Source organism: Pituophis catenifer, unplaced genomic scaffold (genome assembly GCF_029215685.1).
Source record: "Pituophis catenifer annectens isolate HBS135680 unplaced genomic scaffold, rPitCat1.0.hap2 SCAF_7, whole genome shotgun sequence".
Taxonomy (NCBI): domain Eukaryota; kingdom Metazoa; phylum Chordata; class Lepidosauria; order Squamata; family Colubridae; genus Pituophis; species Pituophis catenifer.
Genome location: NW_027256887.1, coordinates 75785275 through 75809792, shown reverse-complemented (window position 1 = coordinate 75809792; position 24518 = coordinate 75785275). Strand labels below are relative to the sequence as shown.

The window sequence follows — 24518 nt, the reverse complement described above, 5'->3', positions numbered from 1 at the left end:
CTGAGTCTCCGGAGAAGGGCGGCATATAAATTAAAAAAAGCAAAAAAAAAAGCAAAAGCAAAGCATTTCTATAACAGCAAACCTATCTAATTGGCAAAATCCAAAATCAAAGTTTCATTTTTTTTCCACCTCAAGGACAAAGTCCAAAAGTGGTTTCCAAGCAGAAGCAAAGTTAATTGTGTTCTTGGCTTCAGTTTCTAACTTTAGATAGGCTCATAGCAGGTTGGAGAAAAAAGACATTTAAACAGCAACATGGTTAATACTTTGGAATGGCAAATGCAATATAACTATCTATGAAAATATAAAGCTGTGGAGATTTACATATTCAGTGCATGTACTTAAAATATTACCTCTAGGTAATATTGCAACTCGTATTATCTAATTCTATTATCAGATTTAATGCATCTTTAAATATAGTACTTGATGCAATAACAGAGGAGATACACTGATTAGGAATGTTTTGACAGCTTGGTTCACTTTGCTTCAACTATTGTATACTAAACATTTTACTGGAATGTGCCAATGTTTTCCTAAAGCAAGTATTATAAAGTGTAAATGATGAATGAGACAATCAATTAACTGAAAATACGTATCAAAGATAAAATCAGTAGCAATTCTCTGTTATCAGTATTTCCATAGCTTATTCAAATTTTTTCTGGGTAATGGGTGCAATAGCCATTTACACTTTATTAAAGGGGTAAATAGGGATGCAGTGGCTCAGTGGCTAAGACGCTGAGCTTGTCAATCGAAACGTCGGCAATTCAGAGGTTCGAATCCCTAGTGCCGCGTAACGGGGTGAGCTCCCATTACTTGTCCCAGCTTCTGCCAACCTAGCAGTTTGAAAGCATGTAGAAAAAATAGGGACCACCTTTGGTGGGAAGGTAATAGAGTTCCGTGCGCCTTTGGCATTTAGTCATTCCGGTCACATGACCATGGAGACGCCTTTGGACAGCGCTGGCTCTTGGGCTTTGAAATGGAGATGAGCACCGCCCCCTAGAGTCGGGAACGACTAGCACATATGTGCAAGGGGAACCTTTACCTTTAAAGGAGTAAATGAGCAGCAACGCCAGGGAACTGCTCTTCTGGTTTCCAGTGCTCCCCTGCGTGCTCCCGTTTTGGTACTCGGTCCCGAAAAGGTTCACCAACAATATAGGAGAAGGAAGGTAATATACCTTCCTTCTCCTATTTTCCTCACAACAAAAACCCTGTGAGGTGGGTTGGGCTGAGAAAGAATGACTGGCTCAAAGTCAACTTTCATGGCTAAGACAGGACTAGAACTCACCATCTCCTGATTTCTGGCCTGGCACCTTAACCACTATACTAACCAAGGCTACATCTCTATCCGTCTCAGATGCCCAATCTTAGCTGCTTATGATCTGTGCAGCATAATATGTGGGGACAGCAGGTTATGCATGATGAAAGGGAGACTGATTGATGCTCAGTGAGACAAAACAAAGCAACCCTCATAGTTTATTGGGAAAGGCCCTTTTCAACCCTTGTTGCTATGAAAGGAAGAAACGACTAGCTTTGTCCTTTTTAAAAAAAAAAAAAATGTCTGGCAGTTCACTATCTCTGGAGCAAATCATTTACATGTAATATGGAGAATGTGAAAATGCCAATGAAAATAAATTAGATAAAAAGGAGCCTGCAAGAATGGAGACATTGTGTTGATGCTTCAAGAATATTTAAATCAATATTTGTAAGATTCTATCCATTAAAAAGTGAATTATATATACTGCCTTAAATGACTTTCGCATAATTTTAAGCCACAATAGATTCAGGGGAAACCATGCAGTGGTGAAACTCCATCATGAAAGAAATGTAAGGTACCAACACTTCTGTTTTTAGGTCCCGCAATTCAATACATGGAAGAGAAGCCCAAGAGTGTTAAATATAGGTACACCTTGATTTACAACCACAATTAGGAGAGGAATTTGCATTGTAGATTAATCTGGTCATAAAGTGAGTCATTACATGACTAGATCCAATCTTCCGACCATTTTATTGTGGCCATTAAGTGAATCATGAGGTTGATAAGTGGATCACACAGTTGTTACGCGAATCCAATTGACTTTGCCTGTTGGAAGCCAGCTGGGACGCTCATAAATCATGATCACAGGACAACAAGAGGCTGCAACCAGGGGTGGGCTTCAAAAATTTTAGAAAGGGTTTCTCTGCCCGGTTGCTGGGTGGGTGTGGCCAGGGTGGGCATGGCCTAGTTGGCCTCCTGCACCACAGCGGAGGGAGGGGCATTTTTGCTCTCCCCAGGCTCCAGAGGCTTTCCTTGAGCCTCTGGGAAGCCAGACACGGGCCCATTTCCAGCCTTCCCGAACTTCCGGTAGGCCCATTTTTCACCCTCCCCGAGCCTCCGCGCACACCCTACACTTATCTACATCCAAAATGGGCCACGTGGCAGGGGTGGGTTCTAAATATTTTTACTACCGGTTCTGTGGGCGTGGCTTATTTTGTGGGTGTGGCTTGGAGGTCATGTGACTGTGTGGGCGGGGGGGAGAACCGGTTCGGTGAGGTCATATCGTCACTGCTACCGGCTCGGCCGAACCGGACCGAACCGGGAGGAACCCACCACTGCCGCGTGGGGATTCCTGGGACAGGTGGGGCACGGTGGGCGGGGACAGCCAGGAGTGGGATTTGGGGGTTCTCTGAACTACACAGAACCTTAGCTAGAGGTTCTCTCGACCCCCTGCGAACCCCCAGTAGCCCCTCCCTGGCTGCAAGCCTCATAAATGCCAAGTGCCCAAATTGCAATCCTGGAACCATGGAGTGGTGCAAGGACAGGATGTAAGTCACTTTTTCTGGAGCCATCATGGTGGTGCAGTGGTTAGAATGCAGTATTGCAAGCTAATTCCGCTCGCTGCAAGCAGTTCAATTCTGACTGGCTCAAGGTTGACTCAGCCTTCCATCCTTCCAAGGTCAGTTAAAATGAGGACCTAGATTGTTGGGGGCAATAGGCTGACTCTGTAAAACGGATAGAGAGGGCTGTAAAAAGCTATGAAGTGGTATTATGTAAGTCTAAGTACTATTGCTAGTTATATTTATTGTAGTTATATAACTTTATAGATAGGAGATTTTACATAGAGAGAGATTAACCTTGGGTATCCAGAAAACAGGGTTCTCTGAGGCTGTAGAACTGGTCCTATTGCTCCAGCTTTTGTCTTGTGTTTGGTTCTAAATTCATCGGAGGGAGAAACAAAAGAAAAAGTTGAGGGTTTTTTTTCTGCGCAGCTGAACTCAGTTTTAAAGATTTACAGGTATTTGGAAATGCTAAAGATGCTAAATGTTTTTTCCGAGATCTATCAGAAATTGCATAATATAGAAGTTATATCAATAAGAAAGATTAGTATCTAGCTAATTTAAACACAGGTCCATGAATTAAAAAATAAAATAAAATCTTGCAATCATTACTGTCCCAATTATTCTCTCAATGTAAATTTTGAAATGGGAGGAAAATTGGTCTTGATTTATGTGACGTCCTTTGACATTATCTTTCCGCAATTTACTCAGCTATCTTTCTAAATCTTAAATTTCATCTTTTGTTACGTCCCAAAGGTGGGGGGGGGTGTTTCCAAAAAGGCAACTGGACTTTGTTTTTCCTTGAAGATGTGCATTGAAACAAAAGAAATTCCAGTTGCCTTTTGAAAAACAACCTTTGTGACAACCATCACCTAAATCTCCATAGATACCTTTTGTTACGCTTTTTAGAAGTTATTCCAATTTCTCTAGATCAGGGGTCTTCAAACTTGGCCGCTTTAAGACTTGTGGACTTCAACTCCCAGAAATCTCCAGCCATCATAGCATAGCTGGCTGGAGCATAGCATAGCATAGCATAGCTGGCTGGAGAATTCTGGGAATTGAAGTCCACAAGTCTTAAAGCGGCCATGTTTGAAGACCTCTGCTCTAGATCCTTCCCTAAAGTGTGGTCCTCAGAATTGGACAAAGGATTGGCCAATGCAAATTGAAATGGAGTTATTACTTTCTGTGATTTTGAAATTATACCCTCTAAAATTTACTTTCCTTCCCCCCCCATCCCCCACAGCCATATCATACAACTAGCTCACATTTAATTTGCAATCGTAAGACCTCACAAACACTGTCATCACTCAGTCAGGTATTCCCCTATTCTATACCTGGGCATTTGATTTTTAGTTTTTTCTTTTTTTCATCCATACACGAGTATTTTTAATCTCCTCTTGAATAATTGCACTGCACGGCTAAACTAGCATGTTTAATCATCCACTTGTCATTTTTGTTTTTCAGGGAACACAGTTTGCAGCTATGCCATCAGCACTTCACTTTTTAGAATCCCCCGTTTGTGATTTTGTCATGCTTTTTAAGCCTCTGTTTTCTTTTGGGAAGTGGTGGCTATAAGATAACTATGCTAAGCACTCAATAAAATGGAAATGATGATTATTATGATGTCAAGATGGTAGAAATGTTCCATTCCTCCCTGAAAATACTGTCTTGTATCTGGATCTTGAGACAACTTTCTTTGGGCAAATGCAGAAGTGGGCTACTGCCAGTTCGCACCAGTTTGGGCGAACTGGTAGTTAAGATTCTGCACAGTTCGGCAAACTGGTAAATCCCACCACTGACTGGCCCCACCCCCACTCATTTTTTGGCCTGTTTCCAGCCAAAAATGGCCCAAAAAAGAGCTAGAAAATGGCCCAGAAAATGGCCAAAGAACAGCCCAAAAATCAAGTGGTGGCGGGGCCAGACAGTGTTGGGATTAGCCCCAACTGGCTGAATCCTACCTCTGCCTTTGAGGCGAGTGGCCGGGAGGTGGGCCTGGGTGTGACGAGTGATATCACCCACCCAGTCACATGATCAACCGGCCATGCCTACCCAGCCAGAGAACCAGTTGTTAAGTTATTCAAGTCCCACCATTGGGCAAATGCAACCACAACTACCAGCTGCTAACTCTGGTTTGGTTTCTTCCTTCTTTCTTTACTGCAGTTTAAGCAACTAAGCGGAAACAACAACAAGAAGGTACTATGTTGATTTTGATGTGTAGCCTGCCCTTAACAAAAAGCTGGGACTGTCCAGCAAAATACAGGTACTCTAGACTTACAAATATTTGTTTAGTGACCGTTTGAAGTTACATCACTGAAAAAAGTGGCTTATGATTGTTTTTCATACTTACAACCATTGCAGTCATCCCCATGGTCACGTGATCAAAATTTTGATCTTTGGCAACCGGCATGTATATATGACTATTGTACTGCCCTGAAGTCATGTGATCACCTTTTGCGACCTTCTGACTAGCAAAGTCAAGTTCGGTTCCAAGCTAGGAGAGAGATACTGGAAACATGGAGGCTGATTGGAAAGATGGATTATTGATGGACAGGACCACATGGGTTTGAGGTCCTGGGCAACGGACCACATGGAGTGGAGAGTTGGGAGGGGGGGGTTATACCTTCTTTGGGCTTTGTATTTGAGCTTCCTGTTCCTATGCAAGAACATGTATTCTATTGCCTGTTGTCAGATTTCTATGGGGTCATGTAGGGGTCGTAGCTGGCTTTATAGGCAAGAGGAAATGCAAATCCTAATCTGGTCAATTTCTCTGGTTTATTGTTTATCTGAGTCCCAGGTTTGATGTTTGAATTGTTCTGGGATGGTGAAATGAAGGGGCTTGTGTTCTGAAAGGGTTTTGGGCAAGTCCTATTGTGGCTTAATGACTTTCGTCCCGTGTTGGATCTTGGGTGAGGGGCTGCTTCTAATCCTACCATTCTGCCTTTCTTCAGACTTTGCTGCAGGGAGTTTCAAAATATCGTGTCTTGAATGGATTTTTGCCTGCAGCATTTGCTTTGCTTATGAATAGAGCTACCTAGATACTTGTCTTCCTCTTTCAATAAGCTCTTTATCTCTTAAGTGTTGACATTTTAGAGGCTGCTTTCTGCCTCTAAAAAAGTATGTTTCTCCATTTCTTCCTTTAGGGAAACATAATATTCTGCCTTTTTAATAGTCCTCAAAATATTTCATTCTTCGGAGGGTGGGGGGCTTCCCACATACCCAAGAGTCGATATTTACCTGTTTAATGTGGAATGATTCATTTGGCGGGGGGTGTAATAACTTTTAATAACAATCAGGATTCCATTCCTATCTCCACTACGTGAATCCATTGTTACATTTGTTAGTTGTGGGTTTTTTTTAAAAAAAAAGCGGTTTTATTGATGTACTACAAAACTGTACCCCTTTAACAACATCTCTTAATCCACATAAGGTTCTGTGTTTTGTTTACCTGAACGTTTGACAAATCGAACTTCAGACTTGGATCAACTCTCGGTTTGTATTGGCCATTCAGTGCTTTTGCCAGGTCACTCCAGCTTCCATATCCTGCACAGACAAAAAAGACAGTGAAATAAAATCCCCGGTTTTAAAAAAAATATTGTAATACAATTACTGCAGAAGTATGAACCCTTATATCCTTTTATCTGATGCAATATGTATGTGATACGTTCCATACAGTATGCGATGCCATGACAACACGTAAAAAAAAATTGTTAAAAACGTCTTTAACTGAAGGACAACCAATAGCACTAGCGATAGCACTTAGACTTATATACCGCTTCACAACCCTTCTAAGTGGTTTACAGAGTCAGCCTATTGCCCCCAACAATCTGGGTCCTCATTTTACCCACCTTGGAGGGATGGAAGGCAGAATGAGCCTGGTGAGATTCAATCTGCCAAACTGCTGGCAGCCAGTGATCAGCAGAAGTAGCCTGCAGTACTGCACTCTAACCACTGCACCACCGTGGCTCTTATGCTACGAGATGACCCACAATATAACTTTGGTACTAATCTGTGTAAGAGCTAATCTGGTAATAGTCTCTTTCTTATATCAACATTTAAAATAAAAATTAATCCTTAAAAATCCAATGCAACCATGGATATTCCTAAAACTACAACAAGCTTAGGATGGTTGTTAACAGATTATTATTATTATTATTTTTTAAAAAGATAAGCTGGCAATAAAATCAACTCTTGTGGAATCCCAAATGAAGCGTTTTTTTCATATGAGGTCATCCATGAGATTGTAGTGTTCAGACTTGAGAACTGGCAAGACCTGTATTATTTAACATTGTGGTCATGTGGTACGCATGACTAAACACAGAGGCTCAAGGAATGCTATTACCTTCTCACTGAAGTGGTACCTATTTATCTACTTGCATTTGTATGCTTTCGAACTACTAGGTGGGCAGGAGCTAAGGCAGGAACAGGAGCTCACCCCATCGTGCAGTGCTTGGGTCTCGAACACAAGCTATCAGCTTTTCAGCTAACAAGCCTAGCATTTTTAACCATTGATCCATCACTCCCTCTATGGATAATATCTAATGGCTGATATATTATTCAGTCTACATATTGTTGTAGAATCATAGTTGAAAGTGGCCCCATAAGTCTTTAGTGCAACCTCTTGCTCAAGGCCAAAATCTGCTAAAGCCTCTGTTTGAAGATTCCAGTAAAGGAGTATGTCATCTCATTTGACAACTGGTTCTACTGGTTGGCAATTCTTGCCACCAGAAAAATTCCCTCTAATATCTGTCTTGAATCAACTTTCCTGTAGTTTAAAGCAGGGGTGAAATGCTCCCAGTTCGGACCAGATCGCCCGATCCGGTAACGATGGAGGCGGGTGGTTCGGAGAACTGGTAGCAAAAATCCCTGCCCTCCCCCAATGCCCAGCTGAGCTGCGCGATCATCAGAGGCTTTTTTTCTTTTAAATGCCTCTGATGATCCAAGCTGAGTTGTCTGATCGTCAAGCTGAGTTTGACGATCCAAGCTGATGATCCAAGCTAAGGATCCAAGATGATGCCTGACGATCCAAGCTGAGTTGCCTGATCGTCATAGGCTTTTTTTCTTTCAAAAGCCTCTGACAATTCAAGCTGAGTTGCCTGATCGGCAGAGGCATTTAAAAGAAAAAAAGCCTCTGCTGATCAGGCAACTCAGCTGGGATCGTCAGAGCCTTTTGAAAGCATTTTTTACAAAATTTTTTGTAGAAAAAATGGTTTTAAAAGTTTTTTAAAAAATTGGCCACGCCCACCCAGTCACATTACCTCCCCACCAAGCCATGCCCACAGAACCGGTAGTAACAAATTTTAGATTTCACCACTGGTTTAAAGTCATTCTTCTATTCAGCATCGCCTCTTTATTCATGATTATTCTCATTCATCATTGTAACAATCAATATCCCAAACTGGGTGAAAATCAAATGCACTGTTCTTGGAAAAAAATCCATCCTGTCTCAGACCATCAATATATCTATACAGCCCAGAATTGATACAGAGTTAGGATCACAATTGGAACCCCAAATTTGTGTTGCTAAATGAAACATTTGTTAAGTGAGTTTGCCCCTTTTTACAACTTTCCTTGCCACAGTTGTTAAGTGAATCTCTGCATTTGTTAAATTAGTAAGTGAATCTGGATTCCCCATTGACTTTGCTTGTCTGAAGGTAGCAAAAGCTGATCACATGACCCCAGGACAGGATCACAACTGTCATAAATATGAACCACTTGCCAAGCATCTGAATTTTGATCATGTGACCATGGGGATGCTGCAATGGTTGTAAGTGTGAAAAATGGTCACAAGTCATTTTTTTTAGGGCCGTTATAACTTTGAACGGTCACTAAATGTACTGTTGTAAGTTGAGGACTACCTGTACTATGCAGCAGCATCTCTGATACCTTCCAGCAGAATTGAATTTCCAGCAGAAGCGAAAACAAAATTTTCATTATAATCTATAGGGATGGATGGGGAACTCATCAAATTTGCAGATGACACCAAGCTGGCAGGAATAGCCAACACTCTGGAAGATAGGCTTAAGATACAGAAGGAACTTGACAGACTTGAACATTGGATGCTGTCTAACAAAATGAAATTCAATGGTGCAAGAAGTAAGGTTCTACATTTAGGCAAGAAAAACAAAATGCACAGGTACAGTATATGTGGTACCTTGCTCAATAGTAGTAACTGTGAGAGGGATCTTGGAGTCCTAGTAGATAACCATTTAAATATGAGTCAGCAATGTGCAGCAGCTGCCAAAAAAGCCAACACAGTTGTAGGCTGCATAAACAGAGGGATAGAATCAAGATCATGTGAAGTGCTAATACCACTTTATAAATGCCTTGGTAAGGCCACACTTGGAATACTGCATTCAGTTTTGGTCGCCATGATGTAAAAAAGATGTGGAGATTCTAGAAAGGGTGCAGAGAAGAGCAACAAAGATGATTAGGGGACTGGAGGCTAAAACATATGAAGAACAGTTGCAGGAACTGGGTATGTCTAGTTTAATGAAAAGAAGGACTAGGGGAGACATGATAGCAGTCTTCCAATATCTCAGGGGCTGCCACAAAGAAGAGAGAGTCAAGATATTCTCCAAAGCACCTGTTATTCTAAATGTTCTCTGATCAGCAATTGAGATGGGAGTGTTGTCAACCTACCAAGGATAGAACTTTGGACTTTCTGTATTCAGAATATATATATTTTTTTCTTTCTGAATTATATCCTTTCTCTTCTCCTAAATGCAATAAAAGCAATAACATACACAGTCCTTTCCAGCAAGAACAGCGACCTGATGTGTGTCTGCAGCAGAGTCAGAGTTCTCTCCAGATGGACCAAGAAAGTTCAAAAACTCTCGCACGATAATTAACTTTGGTTCAAAAGTCAATACCCGCAAGTGTTCATGGCAGTAAAACAAAATTACATGCTGGATTCTGAGTAACCATGTTACTTAGAATGATCTCACAATGGGTATGTGCAAGTTACAGTATCAAGAAAATTAAAGAGCTTAAAAGCAAAATAACAGTTACGGAAATTATATTTGGAATTCAACCTAGTTCTCATCTGGGTAGCCAACACAATTTTGCCCAAAGAATATTTTACAAAAGAATACATTCAAAACTTCAAACCTAATCCTGAGACAATATATGTACAAGAAAAAAAAAAGAGTCTAAAAAGGGGATATTTCAAGAAACAAAAAAAAATAAAAGAGGGTCTCAACATTTTAACATCTCCTTTATTATGGGGATAAAAGTAGGCATTTAACCATAGCCTACCTATAATTAACTCTGGTGCTAATATACTGTATTTCTATAGATGTCATCTGTAGAAATAAATCTTTGCCCTAAATCTTGCAGAACAAATATGACAAGACAGTTTAAATATGTTTTAGGTATTATTAATATGAAGGGAAACAATAATAAGGATATAATAAATAATGCTAGGATATGATATACTGGTATACTAGATTCTGTAACCATTAGGTTCTTGTAATACACATATGCCTTTGTATTTGTATCACATATATTATGCCTTTATATTTGTATCTCCTGTAACAAACATATTCTGTTATTAGGCCTGTAATGTATCTGGTATTTGTCAGACATATGTCCCTGCCATTTGACCTGAACCCATATTAATCTTCTCCCTGTTTCTTTCTTGTGCCATCTAAGAGCATGGTACTATCTCAGTCTTAATTTATGTTGATCTGGATAGACTCCTACTTTCCAGGGCCAGGGGGCCTAAGTGGCCAATTTAGTAAACAAAGAAATGCTCAAGATGACTAATTGGGAAGTTTCTATTCCCCCTTGCAGGGCAACAAGGAATGCACGGGCCTGGATTGGGAGGCCAGAGTTGGGTACTAAGCTGACGTCTCTGAGGGTATAAAAGGACGCCATACCTTCCCCAAGGTGTGGCTATCTCCTCGCATGCATTGTATCTGTATGTTCTGGATATAGTTCCACCCAGTATTTTGTTTTTGGCCATAAATAAAATCTGTTTTTTTGCAAGCCTCGTCTTGAGTCTCTCTCTTTGGCATTCTGGTGACTCAAGTGTATTTTGGGACCTTACAAATAGATGCATGACAGATATAGGTGTGAGAACAGTGGTGGGATTCAGCTGGTTCGGGCCGGTTTGGGCCAGTTCAGCTGTTTAACCAGTTGTTAAATTGCTGGCTGGCTCCACCCCTTCCCACTCCGCCACTTCCAGGAGTCCCCATGCCCCCCGTTTTGGCTCCCAGGTAAATGCATGGAAGCCTACTAGGCCCAAAAAGGGGCATGGGCAAGATTGCACAACCGTTTGTCTGGGATGGTATAAGGTCCCCTGCCTTGCGTGGTGGGTTGGACTAAAAGACCTCCAACGTCCCTTACAGCCTTCTGATTCTATGGGTACCTTTGAATTTTTGAAGATTAGTAGAACTATCCTAATTCTTAGCCAGCAGGGCCAGAATTGGTGTAGAGCAGGGGTGTCAAACTGAAGGCCTGCGAGCCGGATCCGGCCCCCAGGAAGCTTAGATCTGACCCACGGGGCCACCCTGGAAACAGTGAAGGTCCGGCCTGCGGTACCTCTGCCAGTGAAAACAGAGCTCAAGAAGGCCGCCCTGCCCTCCCAAACTCCGTTTTCACTGGCAGAGGGTTGCAGGAGGCTGTTGTAGCTGAAAATGGAGCTCGGGAGCCTGTTTTCGCTGGCAGAGTGCTCAGGCCTCCTCCGGCACCCCCAACATGAGTGATGTCGAGCTGGCCATGCCCCCCCCCCCGGCACCCCAAGGTCAAACACAACCCTGATGTGGCCCTCCATGAAATTGAGTTTGACACCCGTGGTGTAGAGGTTAAGACATCAGAGTAGAAGCCAAGGGACTGTGAGTTCAAGTCCTATTTTGGGCACAAAGCCAGCTGGGTGACCTTGGGCCGGTCACTCTTTTTCAGCCCTAGGAAGATAACTTCTGAAATGTCCAGGCAGGCACCAGGAGTTAACATTGACTCTAAAGCGTGCACTATACACAAACACACACACACACACACACACACACACACACACACACACACACACACACGGGCAAGGGCACAGGCATTCCGCCAGGGGAAGGTGAGTGTAGTAAAACCAGAATATATATACATTTGACTAAACTTTGTTTAGGAAATGGAAACACTACAACAGCAGGAATCCTTTGAAATCCTGTCAGCAAGGAACAGGCAATAAGGCACTGAAACTCTGAATAAACAAGTCACAATCCCTGTAGTGGGAAAGAATACCACAAACATATCCTTTCTTTAACTTGTGTATGTATGTATGTATGTATGTATGTATGTATGTATGTATGTATGTATGTATCAGAGGTGGGTTTCAGCAGGTTCTGACCAGTTCTGGAGAACTGATAGCGGAAATTTTGAGTAGTTTGGAGAACCAGTAGTAAAAATTCTGATTGGCCCTGCCCCCATCTATTCTCTGCCTCCCAAGTCCCAGCTGATCGGGAGGAAATGGGGATTTTGCAGTAACTTTCCCCTGGATTGGGGAGGAATGGAGATTTTACAGTATCCTTCCCCTAGAGGAGGGTGGGAATGGAGATTTTACAGTATCCTTCCCCTGCCATGCCTACCAAGCCACACCCACAGAACCGGTAGTAAAAAATTTTGAAACCTGCCACTGGTATGTATGTATGTATTTATTTATGTATGAAAAATACTGAATGTGATATAGCATTTATATTGACTTGTGTTGATGTACTGCATATCACCTTTAGAATTGTCAAGAAACAAAGCATGCCAGTTGGGAATAGTTATTCCAGAACTGCCTCCCTAAAATTAAATGGGAATGACAAGAAACTATTGATCTCTTACTAACTGGGGAAAAATAGTTTTACCAATTACTTCATTGGTAAACCTTATAAATCTCATTATAATCCTTATAAAACTGTAACTCTTAATAGCTATTTGCAAAATCTAAAAGAGATAACAGTCTATTAACAGACAAATGTAACTTTTGGTTTTGAGCTTATTTAGGATAACAATCATATTTGGGCTCTCAGAAAATGCAATTAAAGTAGTAGTAAAATAGTCATTGGATGTGAATAAATGTGTTAATTTTTCAGCCAAAACTGTTGCCCACAGTTTTAAGTATTGCTGATCAACAACAACCTAGCAACTAGCAACAGAAACTGAATCTATGATGCATTAATTTGCACATTTTAGGAAATGCAAGTTAATAAATACATAGAAGGGAAGATTTATTGAGAAAAGATGGTTGGATGATTTTCCCAATTTCTTCAGAAGCTATTGACCAAAAAAGGCTAGTTGGATTCTATTAAAAATATTAATTTGCATATTATTTGCATCTACCAATTTGCATATTATACCAAAGCAATATAGAAATGTAACAGTATATAATTTTAATGGCATATAGTACTACCTACAGGTTATCAATTATTAATCAATTATTAATGACTTCCTAAAATAGATTCTATGTTATTTTCTATTTGAATTCTCACACAATTCATAAAGGTCAAAGCATATTGGCTGTGGAATTCTGGGAGTCGAATTCCCCATGAAAAAAGTCACCCCTCCTAGAAGAATGAAATATTTTGAGAAATATTTAAAAAGGCAGAATATTAGATTTCCCTAAAGGAGAAACATGTTTTTAAAGACAGAAACCAGCTCCCTTCCCCCAGCAGATATTTGGTGCCCATTAAGAAAGACTGGGCCATCCTATCTACAAGACAAAAAACATTCAGCACTAGGGTGATGGGATTAAGACATGACCCTCCAGATAGGATTATCTAGCAGCAGAGCTCACTGCAATGCAAAATCTCCCAAGGACATTGCCTTGGCCCAAGCTTCAACCAAACTTATCTCAGACAAACTTCTAGGATTTGCACATGGCCCTATGGGAGTCTTACAACAGCCAATAGAATACATGTTCTTGCACAGGAACAGGAAACTCAAGTTCAAAGCCCAAGAGAAGGTGTAAAAGCCCCTCACTCTTAATTTCATGTGGTCAGATGCACCAGAAAACCATGTGCTTGTTGGTTCTCTTCCATTCTTAAACCCTCTTTCCAATCAGTCTCCAGCCTCCATTTTCTCTCCAGTGTCTTTCTCCCGGCTTGGAACTGAACCAGATGGATATTTCTTCCAACACTCACACCATAAAGGTGCCAAGGTTGAGAAACACAAGCATAGAAAATGACTTGACCAACATCTCCCATCCTTTGCGGTCTTCCTGCCTAGCTATCGTCACAAAAGTCTATCGTGATCTTCTGATGCATTTGATTTGTTTGGTAAATCGCAAATAAATTGCTTCGAAAGACCTGGACATAGAATTTAAATTCTTAAATATTTTTAAGAGAGTTGATCTGACACTTCCTCTGTCTTGCCATTTTGTACCATGTGCCTATGAAAATATACGACTCCTCTTTTCCCACTTATGTTTTGGATTCCTGGTGGAAATCTCTCAAATTTCTCGATGGGCTCCGGCTCCAGTTTTTACATCATCGTCGCCTCTCTTCTTTTCTCTACATTCTCTGAAGGACTTCAGAGGCAAAAGGAAACGCAACACGGTGCAATTAATAAATGATGGCCAGACCTCTTATGGCTCTGTCATCTCCTCTTTTCAAGCAAGTAAGCGATCTGCCTTTGTAAAGAGTCTGGCAAACCATCCAAGTGGAACCAGGGCATTTTCATGCCACCCTGGCAGATGGTTAACCGAAAGGGCTGAAAAACAATCTTCCGACACTGTTAGCACCTAGAAAGTAATAGGCTGGTATACAAGCCAAGACTTAATCAAGTTATTGGCTCAGAATAGGCCACCAGGGATTGCTCTGATGATTCAGATAATCAAGATCCATATATACTATCAGTTGACGAGCAATCGCAATATGTTAGCTCGCCATTGCAGATCAGCATGGCTTCATGCTTAAATAAATCAGCATCTCTTAGCTCACTATCAGTTGAACAGGATGAGCTAATGCAAGCTAATGCAAGCTTCCCCAACATCCCCAACAACATCTTCCAGATGTGTTGGACCCCAATTCCCAATTTGGGGAGGTGCTCAGTGAGCTTGTCGATCGAAAGGTCGGCAGTTCAGCGGTTCGAATCCCTAGTGCCGTGTAATGGAGTGAGCTCCCGTTACCTGTCCCAGCTTCAGCCAACCTAGCAGTTCGAAAGCACGTAAAAAATGCAAGTAGAAAAATAGGGACCACCTTTGGTGGGAAGGTAACAGCGTTCCGTGCGCCTTTGGTGTTTAGTCATGCCGGCCACATGACCACAGAGACGTCTTCAGACAGTGCTGGCTCTTTGGCTTTGAAAAGGAGATGAGCACTGCCCCCTAGAGTCAGGAACGATTAGCACATATGTGCATGGGGAACCTTTACTTCAACTCCTCTGGGGAGGACCCAATTGGCAGAAGCCAATCTAAATCTACAGAAGATTGTAAATATCTTACGGATACACATGTACACATGCCTCTATCTCCAGCTACACACAAACACAAGGTTTCCAATCTTTTGAAATTATTTGAAAAAAGTGGTTTGGAATTCCTTTCTATAACTCATAAACTTATAACATCTCATAAACTTATAAACTTACCTCTCTATAACTTGACATTTTCTAGCTTCCGTAAAAGTCAGAAGAAAGAGTACCCCTGTTTTAGGAGTTGCATTAAGTTTCATGGATGAACCCTTAACGCAAGGACATGTTTTTTTCAGGCTTGCATGGGTTACTTTAATGAATAGAAGAAATGTGCTACGCTCACCCTCAAGTCTAAAGCACTTCTTCCAAATGGTTTCTCAAGCAAGCGCATGCAAAATATAAACCTTAAATTCCATTACTAAACTCCTGCTTAGACCGATAGGTCATTCAGAAGCAAGTTATAGTCCAGAAAGGCAGAATCAGTTTAACAATTATTATTAGCATCACATTTTTCATTTTTATAAAAAGACATTTCTGAGCAGTGAGCATGATGTTCTTACTGTATTCTAAGTGATTTCTGGTTGGTACTTTAAACCATTACGTATATACACCAGTGATGGGTTTCAAAAATTTTTACTACCAGTTCTGTGGGTGTGGCTTGGTGGGCGTGGCTTGGCTTGGTGGGCGTGGCAGGGGAAGGATACTGTAAAATCTCAATTCCCACCCCACTTCAGGGGAAGGATACTGTAAAATCTCCATTCCCTCCCCAATCCAGGGGCAGGTTACTGCAAAATCCCCATTTCCTCCTGATCAGCTGGGATTTGGGAGGCAGAGAATAGATGGGGGCGGGGCCAGTCAGAATTTTTACTACCGGTTCTCCGAACTACTCAAAATTTCCGCTACCGGTTCTCTAGAACTGGTCAGAACCTGCTAAAACCCAGCTCTGATATACACCCACTGGAAACTTAATCCAGAAAGGATTAAGCAGGTCTATATCCATAAGAAGTATTATAGACTTCATCATGATTGGCAGAACAGCTATGATATTTATGTCTCTCCCCATGCCACATAAAAGACCATTAACCACAGCATTACCTGTCTGGATACTCTGATCTACCAAGGCCTTTCAGTCTCTTTCCAAATGTCTTAGATGCCAAGTTAACCACAGGAGTTTCCATAGAAATAGTGGAACTGATTCCACAGAGACTTCAGCAGCTGCTCCCTTGTTCCTTCCCCCTTCGTCTTACCTAGGTCTTTTGCTTATTAAACCAATTAAATAAAGCAATATGCATGGCACCCTTGGGTCTAAAAAACAAACACCCCAGCAAAGAAGCCACTTAATGAAAGCAGGAATTGAGGAAGTATAGGTAAAGATCCGCCTGGCACATATGTGCTAGTCGTTCACGACTCTAGGGGGTGGTACTCATCTCTGTTTCAAAGTCGAAGAGTCAGCGCTGTCTGAACATATCTCCGTGGTCATGTGGCCAGCATGACTAAATGCCAAAGGCGCACGGAATGCTGTTACCTTCCCACCAAAGGTGGTCCCTATTTTTCTACTTGCATTTTTTACATGCTTTCAAACTGCTAGGTTGGCAGAAGCTGGGCCAAGTAACAGGAGCTCACCATGTTATGCGGCACTAGGGATTCGAACCGCTGAACTGCCAACCTTTCAATTGACAAGCTCAGCTTCTTAGCCACTGAGCCACCATGTTCCTTATTGAGGAAATATAGTCAGATATAATATGTCTGATTTAACTTGTCCAGTTTCATTTACCTGTAAAATGAGAATGAGTAGAACTTTTAGGGGCATTTCTTATCCTACATTTTATAGCCCTTCAATCTTCAGCCAAGTCTTGGTTAATGGTGGAGCTTTGCAATAATTTTAGACCTAGCACACAGAATTTGCTTCTCATTAACTACACTCTTGTAACAGTGTGAATGGGACACTTAATGCAGAGGTGGGTTTCAGCAGGTTCTGATCAGTTGTGGAGAACCGGTAGTGGAAATTTTGAGTAGTTTGGAGAACCGGTAGTAAAAACTCTGACTGGCCTCGCCCCCATCTATTCTCTGCCTCCCGAGTCCCAGCTGACCAGGAGGAAATGGGGATTTTGCAGTAACCTTCCCCTGGATTGGGGAGGGAATGGAGATTTTACACTATCCTTCCCCTGCCACGCCCACCAAGCCATGCCATGCCCACCAAGTCACACCCACAGAACCGGTAGTAAAATTTTTTGAAACCCACCACTGACTCAATGTAATGTTTTGGTGGAACAAAACCAAACCAGATCACGAGATTCACAGATGATTTGAAACAACAAGAAGGTCAGACTTCAGAAATTCAGATAGAGGATGAAGTGACGATCTTCTTAATTTAATCTTTAAAACAAGTAAAATGCTGGGGAGGGAGGCTTACATTAGGCAACAAAGGTTGGAGACCAATCTAAAGAAATAAAATCTAAAACAATACAAAACTATATTAAAACAATACAAAACATGTTCAAATCGTATTATGCTAGAATTGTAGTAATGGCAATTCCATCCAAAATGGTCTACAACATTAAGTTCAATGTTCAACGTCCCAAATTTACCGGATCTGATATAAGAGGAGGATGCTACTGATCAGAGCCAATTGGATAAAGATTTTACAGAGGAAGAGGACAGAATAAGACTATCGGCCATAATGCAAAAGTTTAAAAAGATGTTTAGGAGTCAGTCAGGAAAATCCAAGATTACGAATAAAAACTGGGCTCAGTGAGACTTTAGCCATACAAAATAAATGATTGGGTGTTGGACATGGTAAGGTACTGTAAATGGCTGAGGACAGATTAGAAGTAATGAGACCCCTCTGTTGGTCCAAGAATTTTACCAGAGTACAAACTGGATGACTTTAACAGGTTTTGTGTAAGTCATAGAATTTTTTTTTACTAGATGGAGATGAGTCAGATTTAGTGGAAAAATCAACATCCGTCACACCAACTGGGCTTTTATGAATCTGAAGGTTTACTTTTAGGACTCTGCAATTTATCAGCTGTCCTTCAGAGAGTCATCAGTGATTTCCTGCCAGGTGTGAGGTTCCCCCCCTCCCGTTCTTGTATTGATTACGTTGGTATGTTCAGTAACTGTACTGCAGACGATGAAACTCATTTGGAAATAGTGTTCAGTTTGTAAGAACAGAAGGATTTACATACCACTTAGGCAGAAAATAAGGTAGAAAAGGAAGACAATACTGCTCTCATTGCGGACAGGGGAGAGGCAATTAAAGAAGATGGCTGTTACCTAAAACCCAGGTCAGATCGGTGGTGAAATCTAAAATTTGTTACTACTGGTACTGTGGGCTTGGTGGGGGTGGGGTAATGTGACTGGGTAGGCGTGGCCATTTTTTTAAAACCATTTTTTCTACAACCTCTTCGGCAAAGAGGTTGTAAAAAAATGCTTTCAAAAGGCTCTGACGATCCCAGCTGAGTTGCCTGTTCGGCAGAGCCTTTTTTTTTTCTTTTAAATGCCTCTGACGATCAGGCAACTCAGCTTGGATCATCAGAGGCATTTAAAAGAAAAAAAGGTTTTTTTTTCTTTTAAAAGCCTTTGACGATCCCAGCTGAGCCGCGCGATCATCAGAGGCTTTTTTTTTACTTTTAAAAGCATTTTTTTCAGTGGAAGAGGTTGTAGAAAAAATGCTTTTAAAAGTAAAAAAAAAGCCTCTGATGATTATGCGGCTCAGCTGGGCATGGGGCGGGGGAAGGCAGGGATTTTTGCTACCGGTTCTCCGAACCACCCACCTCCATCACTACCGGATCAGGCGATCTGGTCCGAATTGGGAGCATTTCACCCCTGGGTCAGATGTTTTTTGGGGTTTAGGGAGTCATTATTGAAGGACTGATTCCCATTTTAATACTTCTGTCTCTTCGTTATATGAGTTACGTAAAAAACGAGGCCCAAAGTTACACTACATGTCATCATATTGTCAAAACGCACTTGAAGCCTGAATTATGTTCTATGCCAAGATCCCATTTTAAAGAGTTCTATGTAGACAGAGGCTTCCAATGTTTTTTGCCAGAATATTACAAAATCAACATTCAATGGTATATCTCAGGTTGTAAATCGATATCCAGACAAAGGACCCTCTGATCTTCTGTTCAGAAGGAATGGCATAAAATGTCCACAGTAATTCCTTACATTTGTTGTTGTTAGTCGCAAAGTCGTGTCCGACCCATCATGACCCCATGGACAACTTTCCTCCAGGCCTTCCTGTCCTCTACCATCCCCCAGAGTCCATTTAAGCTCACGCTGACTGCTTCAGTGACTCCATCCAGACACCTCATTCTCTGCCCTCCCCTTCTTCTTTTGCCTGCAATCGTTCCCAGCATTAGGCTCTTCTCCAGTGAGTCCTTCCTTCTCATTAAGTGGCCAAAGTATTTCAGTTTCATCTTCAGGATCTGGCCTTCTAAAGAGCAGTCAGGGTTGATCTCCTCTAGGACTGACCAGTTTGATTGCCTTGCAGTCCAAGGGACTCACAGGAGTCTTCTCCAGAACCATAGTTCAAAGGCCTCCATTCTTTAACGCTCAGCCTTCCTTATGGTCCAAGTTTCACAACCATACATTGCAACTGGGAAAACCATAGCCTTGACTATACACACTTTTCCTTTACATTAATGGTTCCCAAAGTATTAGCATGGTTACAGACAAGTTCCAATAACACTACATTTCAAAGAAGGGCATGAATCCGGCAAGAGTTTTCATTTGTTATTGAATATATCCTGGAGAAATCAAATTTGGTTTGCAGAAGCCCTGTTGAGACAAACTTCATAACTTATATTTTTAAGTGAATTTTTATAGTGACAAATATTTCACAGGACATTGAAAACATGGCTTTGCCATCAGGTCTGGGGCCCTGATACTAATGGATGAGCTTGTGCCTTGGTCTTGGTTGTGTTAAACTGAGTTTCTTGGCTGCTATCCCATTTTTGTTGTTTTTAAATTATTATTTTTTTCTTTTAACTGATAGCTTCCCAGAGCCCTATATATGGGATGGGTGGCCAAATAGGTTTGTTAAATAAATAAATAAAATTTGAGCAACCCTATAAATGACTTGACTGATATTAAATGTTGTTAGTGGGTCAAAAGCTCCTTTCAATGCTTAAATATATCCTCTGGCTGTGAATGGTGATGCTAAGTTTAGGAGGAGTGGGAGGGAAAATGTGATGAGAGGATATTAGAATTGCCATACTCCAAGAATGGTGACATAAGACACCTCTTCCTATTTAATTTCCAAAAGGCGGGAGAAGGGAGAAGAGAGGGATTTCGGAAGTGTCAGCAGGGAAACAGGTCAAACAGAAGATTAGAATCCAAGCCAAGGAAATCACCCAACTGTAAAATGTCTATTTAGAAAGATATATTTCTTGCCAGGTAAGGCAGAGTACAGACACTAGTAAAATAGAAGTCATCAGAAATCATTGCACCATGACAACTAAATAAAATTAAACTATCTAAAAGTAATTATCCTAAACCCATGGTGGTAAACCTACGGCACGCGTGCCAGAGGTGGCATATGCATAGCCCTCTCTGTGGGCATGCACGCCGTCGCCAGCTTCTCTTCTGGTCTTTGCGGACGCTGGAGCGTGTTCTGGTTTGGGCACTCAGTGCAGAAAAGGTTCGCCATCACTGTCCTAAACAGTCATCTTCTTTTTGTGTGTGCCTTTAAGTCAGTGTTGATTGCTGAAGACTAACTGCACTAGTCCCTGCAGTTTCCTCGGCAAGGTTTTCAGAAGTGGCTGCAGGGAGATGACCAGACTGAGCCTGAGGGAGGCGTCAAATGCGTCATCAGTCATGAGTCCCTTCATGCCCATAAGAGATCTAAGTCCACCCACCTTGAATTTCTTCTACTCTTAGCTCCCGCTAATTTCCCTTGGCCGTTAGTAGTTCAGATTCTTGTAGAGATCTCAAGCTTACAATGAATATTTATACCCATTCGAACTGTCTGGATCTCCTGATTTTCCTGGCACTTGATAGTGGCTTGCCATTGCTTCCTTCCAAGGGCTGAGAGAAAGTGACTGGTCTAAGGTCACTCACCCGGCTTCGTGGCTAAAGCAGAACTAGAACTCACAGTCTCCTACTTTCTAGCCTGATGCCTTTAATCACTACATCAAACTGGCTCTCTAAACCGTAATTGTAAAAGAAACTTTTAACAATTCATTTAAAATTATGTAATAAAAGTTAAATTTAATTCATTTTTTAAGTGTTTAAAATAAAGGTTGTGTCGCTCTATACCAGTGATGCAAACCTATGGCACGCTTGCCACAGGTGGCACGCGTAGCCATATCAGTGGACACGCCAGCTCAGCTCTGGCGCGCATGGGTGCACCGGCCAGCTGATTTTCGGGCCTTCTGGGCCCATCAGAAGTAGGGAAACAGGCTGTTTCCTCCCTCCAGAGGGCCTGGGGTGGGTGGGGAAGGCCCGATTTTCTTTTTGGAGGCTGGGGGTAGCAAAAAACATCACTTCCTGTCCAACTGGGAGTTGGAAAATGGGCCATTTCAGGCCTCCAGAGGGCCTCCGAGGGGATGGGGAAGGCTGTTTTTGCCCTCCCCAGTTGCATAGAAAGGATCTGGAGCCAGGTGAGAAAGAAAAACAGGCCTACCAGGCCATCGTGTGCCAGGAGCCGGGTGGGGGGGATGTTGCACGCACATGCACAGGGCGGGATGCATAGAATTATGGGTGTGGGCACACACGTGCACAAACCTCCCCCGCCCCCCCCTCCTGGCATGCGACAGCAAAAAGGTTAGCCATCACTGCTCTATACTTTCCTCATGTTCTACCTAGAAAGAAAAAAGGAGAAAAATGGGGGAAAAAATCTTTCTCTGAGCTACTGGGATTATGATTTGAAAAGGAAGGAAGAGAGAGGGGAAAAAGATAGAAAGGAAAGAATGCCACAATAGTTAGGTGCTCAACAGGCACAACAGAAGACTAAAGCTAGAATCCAGAAACCGTGGAAATTGTCAGAGAGAGAAAGGCCCATAAATTGAGACTTGCAAGTGATATTAAAAACAAGCAAACAGAAGTATTTAGTATGTTAGAAACAGCAGCAACAATTAGCTAAAGACGGAGTGGTTCTGATGGAAGGAACACAGGGTAAATTGCTTAACTCCTATTTTGCTCCTATCTTCTCTCAGAATGGAAACAAAATACTAACTGGCCATTGCTAGGCCGCTGAAAGAAGAAGAATTTTGCTAATTTAAATAAATCCGACATCCATAAGCAGAAATATTACATCTAGTCTACTGAAGAAACTAATGGATATGACAACAGAATTGGTCTTGGAAATCTTTGCATACTGCTGATTTCCCAGAAGACTGGAGGAGAGAAAACGTCACCTCTGTCTTCAAAAAGAAGCAGCACCTGGGAAATTATAGACCTGTCTATTTGATATCTTCACTGGGTAGGGTCCTTGTAGATTATTAAATAGCATATTTATGAGCAAGCACATAGATAGGCATGCTGCAATTAACAGGAATCAGCATGGCTTTGCACAAACACATCATGCCAGATGCCTCCTCCTCCTCCTCCCTAGATTAGTAGATCAGAATAATACAGGGGTGGGCTTCAAAATTTTTAGCAAGGGATTCTCTGCCCGGTTGCTGGGTGGGCATGGCAATGGTGGGCGTGGCCTTGTCAGCCTCCTGCACCATGGCGGGAGGAGGGGGTGTTTTTCCCTTCCTCAGGCTCCGGAGGCTTTTCTCGAGCCTCTGGGAGGGTGAAAATGGCCTCCCCAGGCTCCGGAGGCCCTCTAGAGGCTGGACACAGCCCCGTTTCTGGCCTTCCCAAACTTCCGGTAGGGCCGTTTTTCATCCTCCCCGAGCCTCCACGCGCACCCTCCACTTACCTTCATCCAAAATGAGCTGTGTGGGGACTCCTGGGAGGGGCGGGGTAGGGTGGGTAGGGCAGGGCAGGGCAGGGCGGAGCCAGCCCGGAGTGGGATTTGGGGGTTCTCCGAACTGCACAGGATCTTGGCTTGAGGTTCTTCCGAACCCCTGCGAACCCCAGCAGCCCACCCCTGGAATAATACCATTGAAATAGTGTACCTGAACTTCAGCAAAGCTTTTTGAATATGTCATGACTTCTCCTTCATAAAAGACTAAAATATGAGGTAGATGATGCTAATTTTAAATGGAATCGTGGTTTTCTGAATGCAGCACCAAAGAGTGCTTATTAAGGGCTCTACTTCACTTTGGAGGGAAGGAAGAAGCATAGTGCCACAGGGCTCTATCCTACACCCTATACTCTTGGATGATTTAGGAGACGGTTCTGAAATTTGCAGATGACAGAGTTGGGAGGGATGCAAATCAAAAGGATTTAGAGGTTTGAGCAGTAAACTGAGACAATGCAGATGATGCAAATAAACTGAAAAAGTCTGCAAGGTGAAAAGCACAGATATAGGAACTGGGAGCCCTAGCTCAGTATTACTGCATGTAAAAAGATTCTGGGTATTTTTCCTCAATTACAAGGTAAGTATGAGCCAGTAGCATGATTATAGGTAGCAATTGTTCCACTTGACTCTGCCCTGTTCAGACTCTGGTTGGAATATGGCCTCCAGTTCTAGGCACTATAATTCAAAAAGAACTAAAATTTGAAACACGTTCACAGAAAATCTACCAATATGGAACGGTGTTGGGAAACCAAACCTTATGAGGAACTGTTAAAGAATCTGGATGTATTTAACCTACATGAAGACTGAAAGGGTAGCAGTCTTAAAAAATGTGAAGAGTTGTCATACAGATGAGGAAGCCTTAAGGGGAGGGTGGTTAAAAGTAAGTGTCACTCAGGGGTGGGTTCTACTTATCTTTACTACCGGTTCGCAATGGGATCGCGGGCGCTCGCTTGCTTTGTTCATGTGCGTGCCTTGCTTCTGTGCATGCGCAGATCGCCGATGATGACATCCGGGTGATGACATCCGGGGCTGTTAGCGGGACCTCCCGCCGGTTTTACTACTGGCGGGAGGTCCCGCCAGTAGTAAACCAGTCTTGCGAACCAGTCCAAACCAGGGGCAACCCACCACTGGTGTCACTGTTCTGAACCTAGCCAGTAAGAAACGAGGTCACATCATTGGTAGAAAATTTCTCCTTTACTCGCCTCTCTACTCGGAACACAGTGAAATGGGAATCTAGGCAGCATTACCGGCTTCCGCCAGCCAGCTGATTATGAGGGCTCAGCAAGCCCTGGCCCCGATGGCTGGCTCCAGGCCTGCTCCAGCAAAGACTCTCCAGCCGCTGCTGCCTCACTCTTCCGGGGCCTCTCCAAGTCTGACGCACCCTCCTTCTGTGTGCCCCTTGCAACACCCAGCA

General features: G+C 42.4%; 1 protein-coding gene across 1 annotated transcript in view; it reads right to left on the bottom strand.

Moving 5' to 3' along the window:
• B4GALNT3 (beta-1,4-N-acetyl-galactosaminyltransferase 3) overlaps positions 1-24518 on the bottom strand; it is a 97737-nt gene that overhangs the window by 35857 nt on the left and 37362 nt on the right. Inside the window, exons 2-3 of the mRNA XM_070947247.1 lie at positions 6257-6351; positions 3109-3186 (exon numbers count right to left, since the gene is read on the bottom strand). Coding sequence (XP_070803348.1) covers positions 3109-3186; positions 6257-6351 — 173 coding nt within the window. The remainder of the gene's footprint in view (positions 1-3108; positions 3187-6256; positions 6352-24518) is intronic.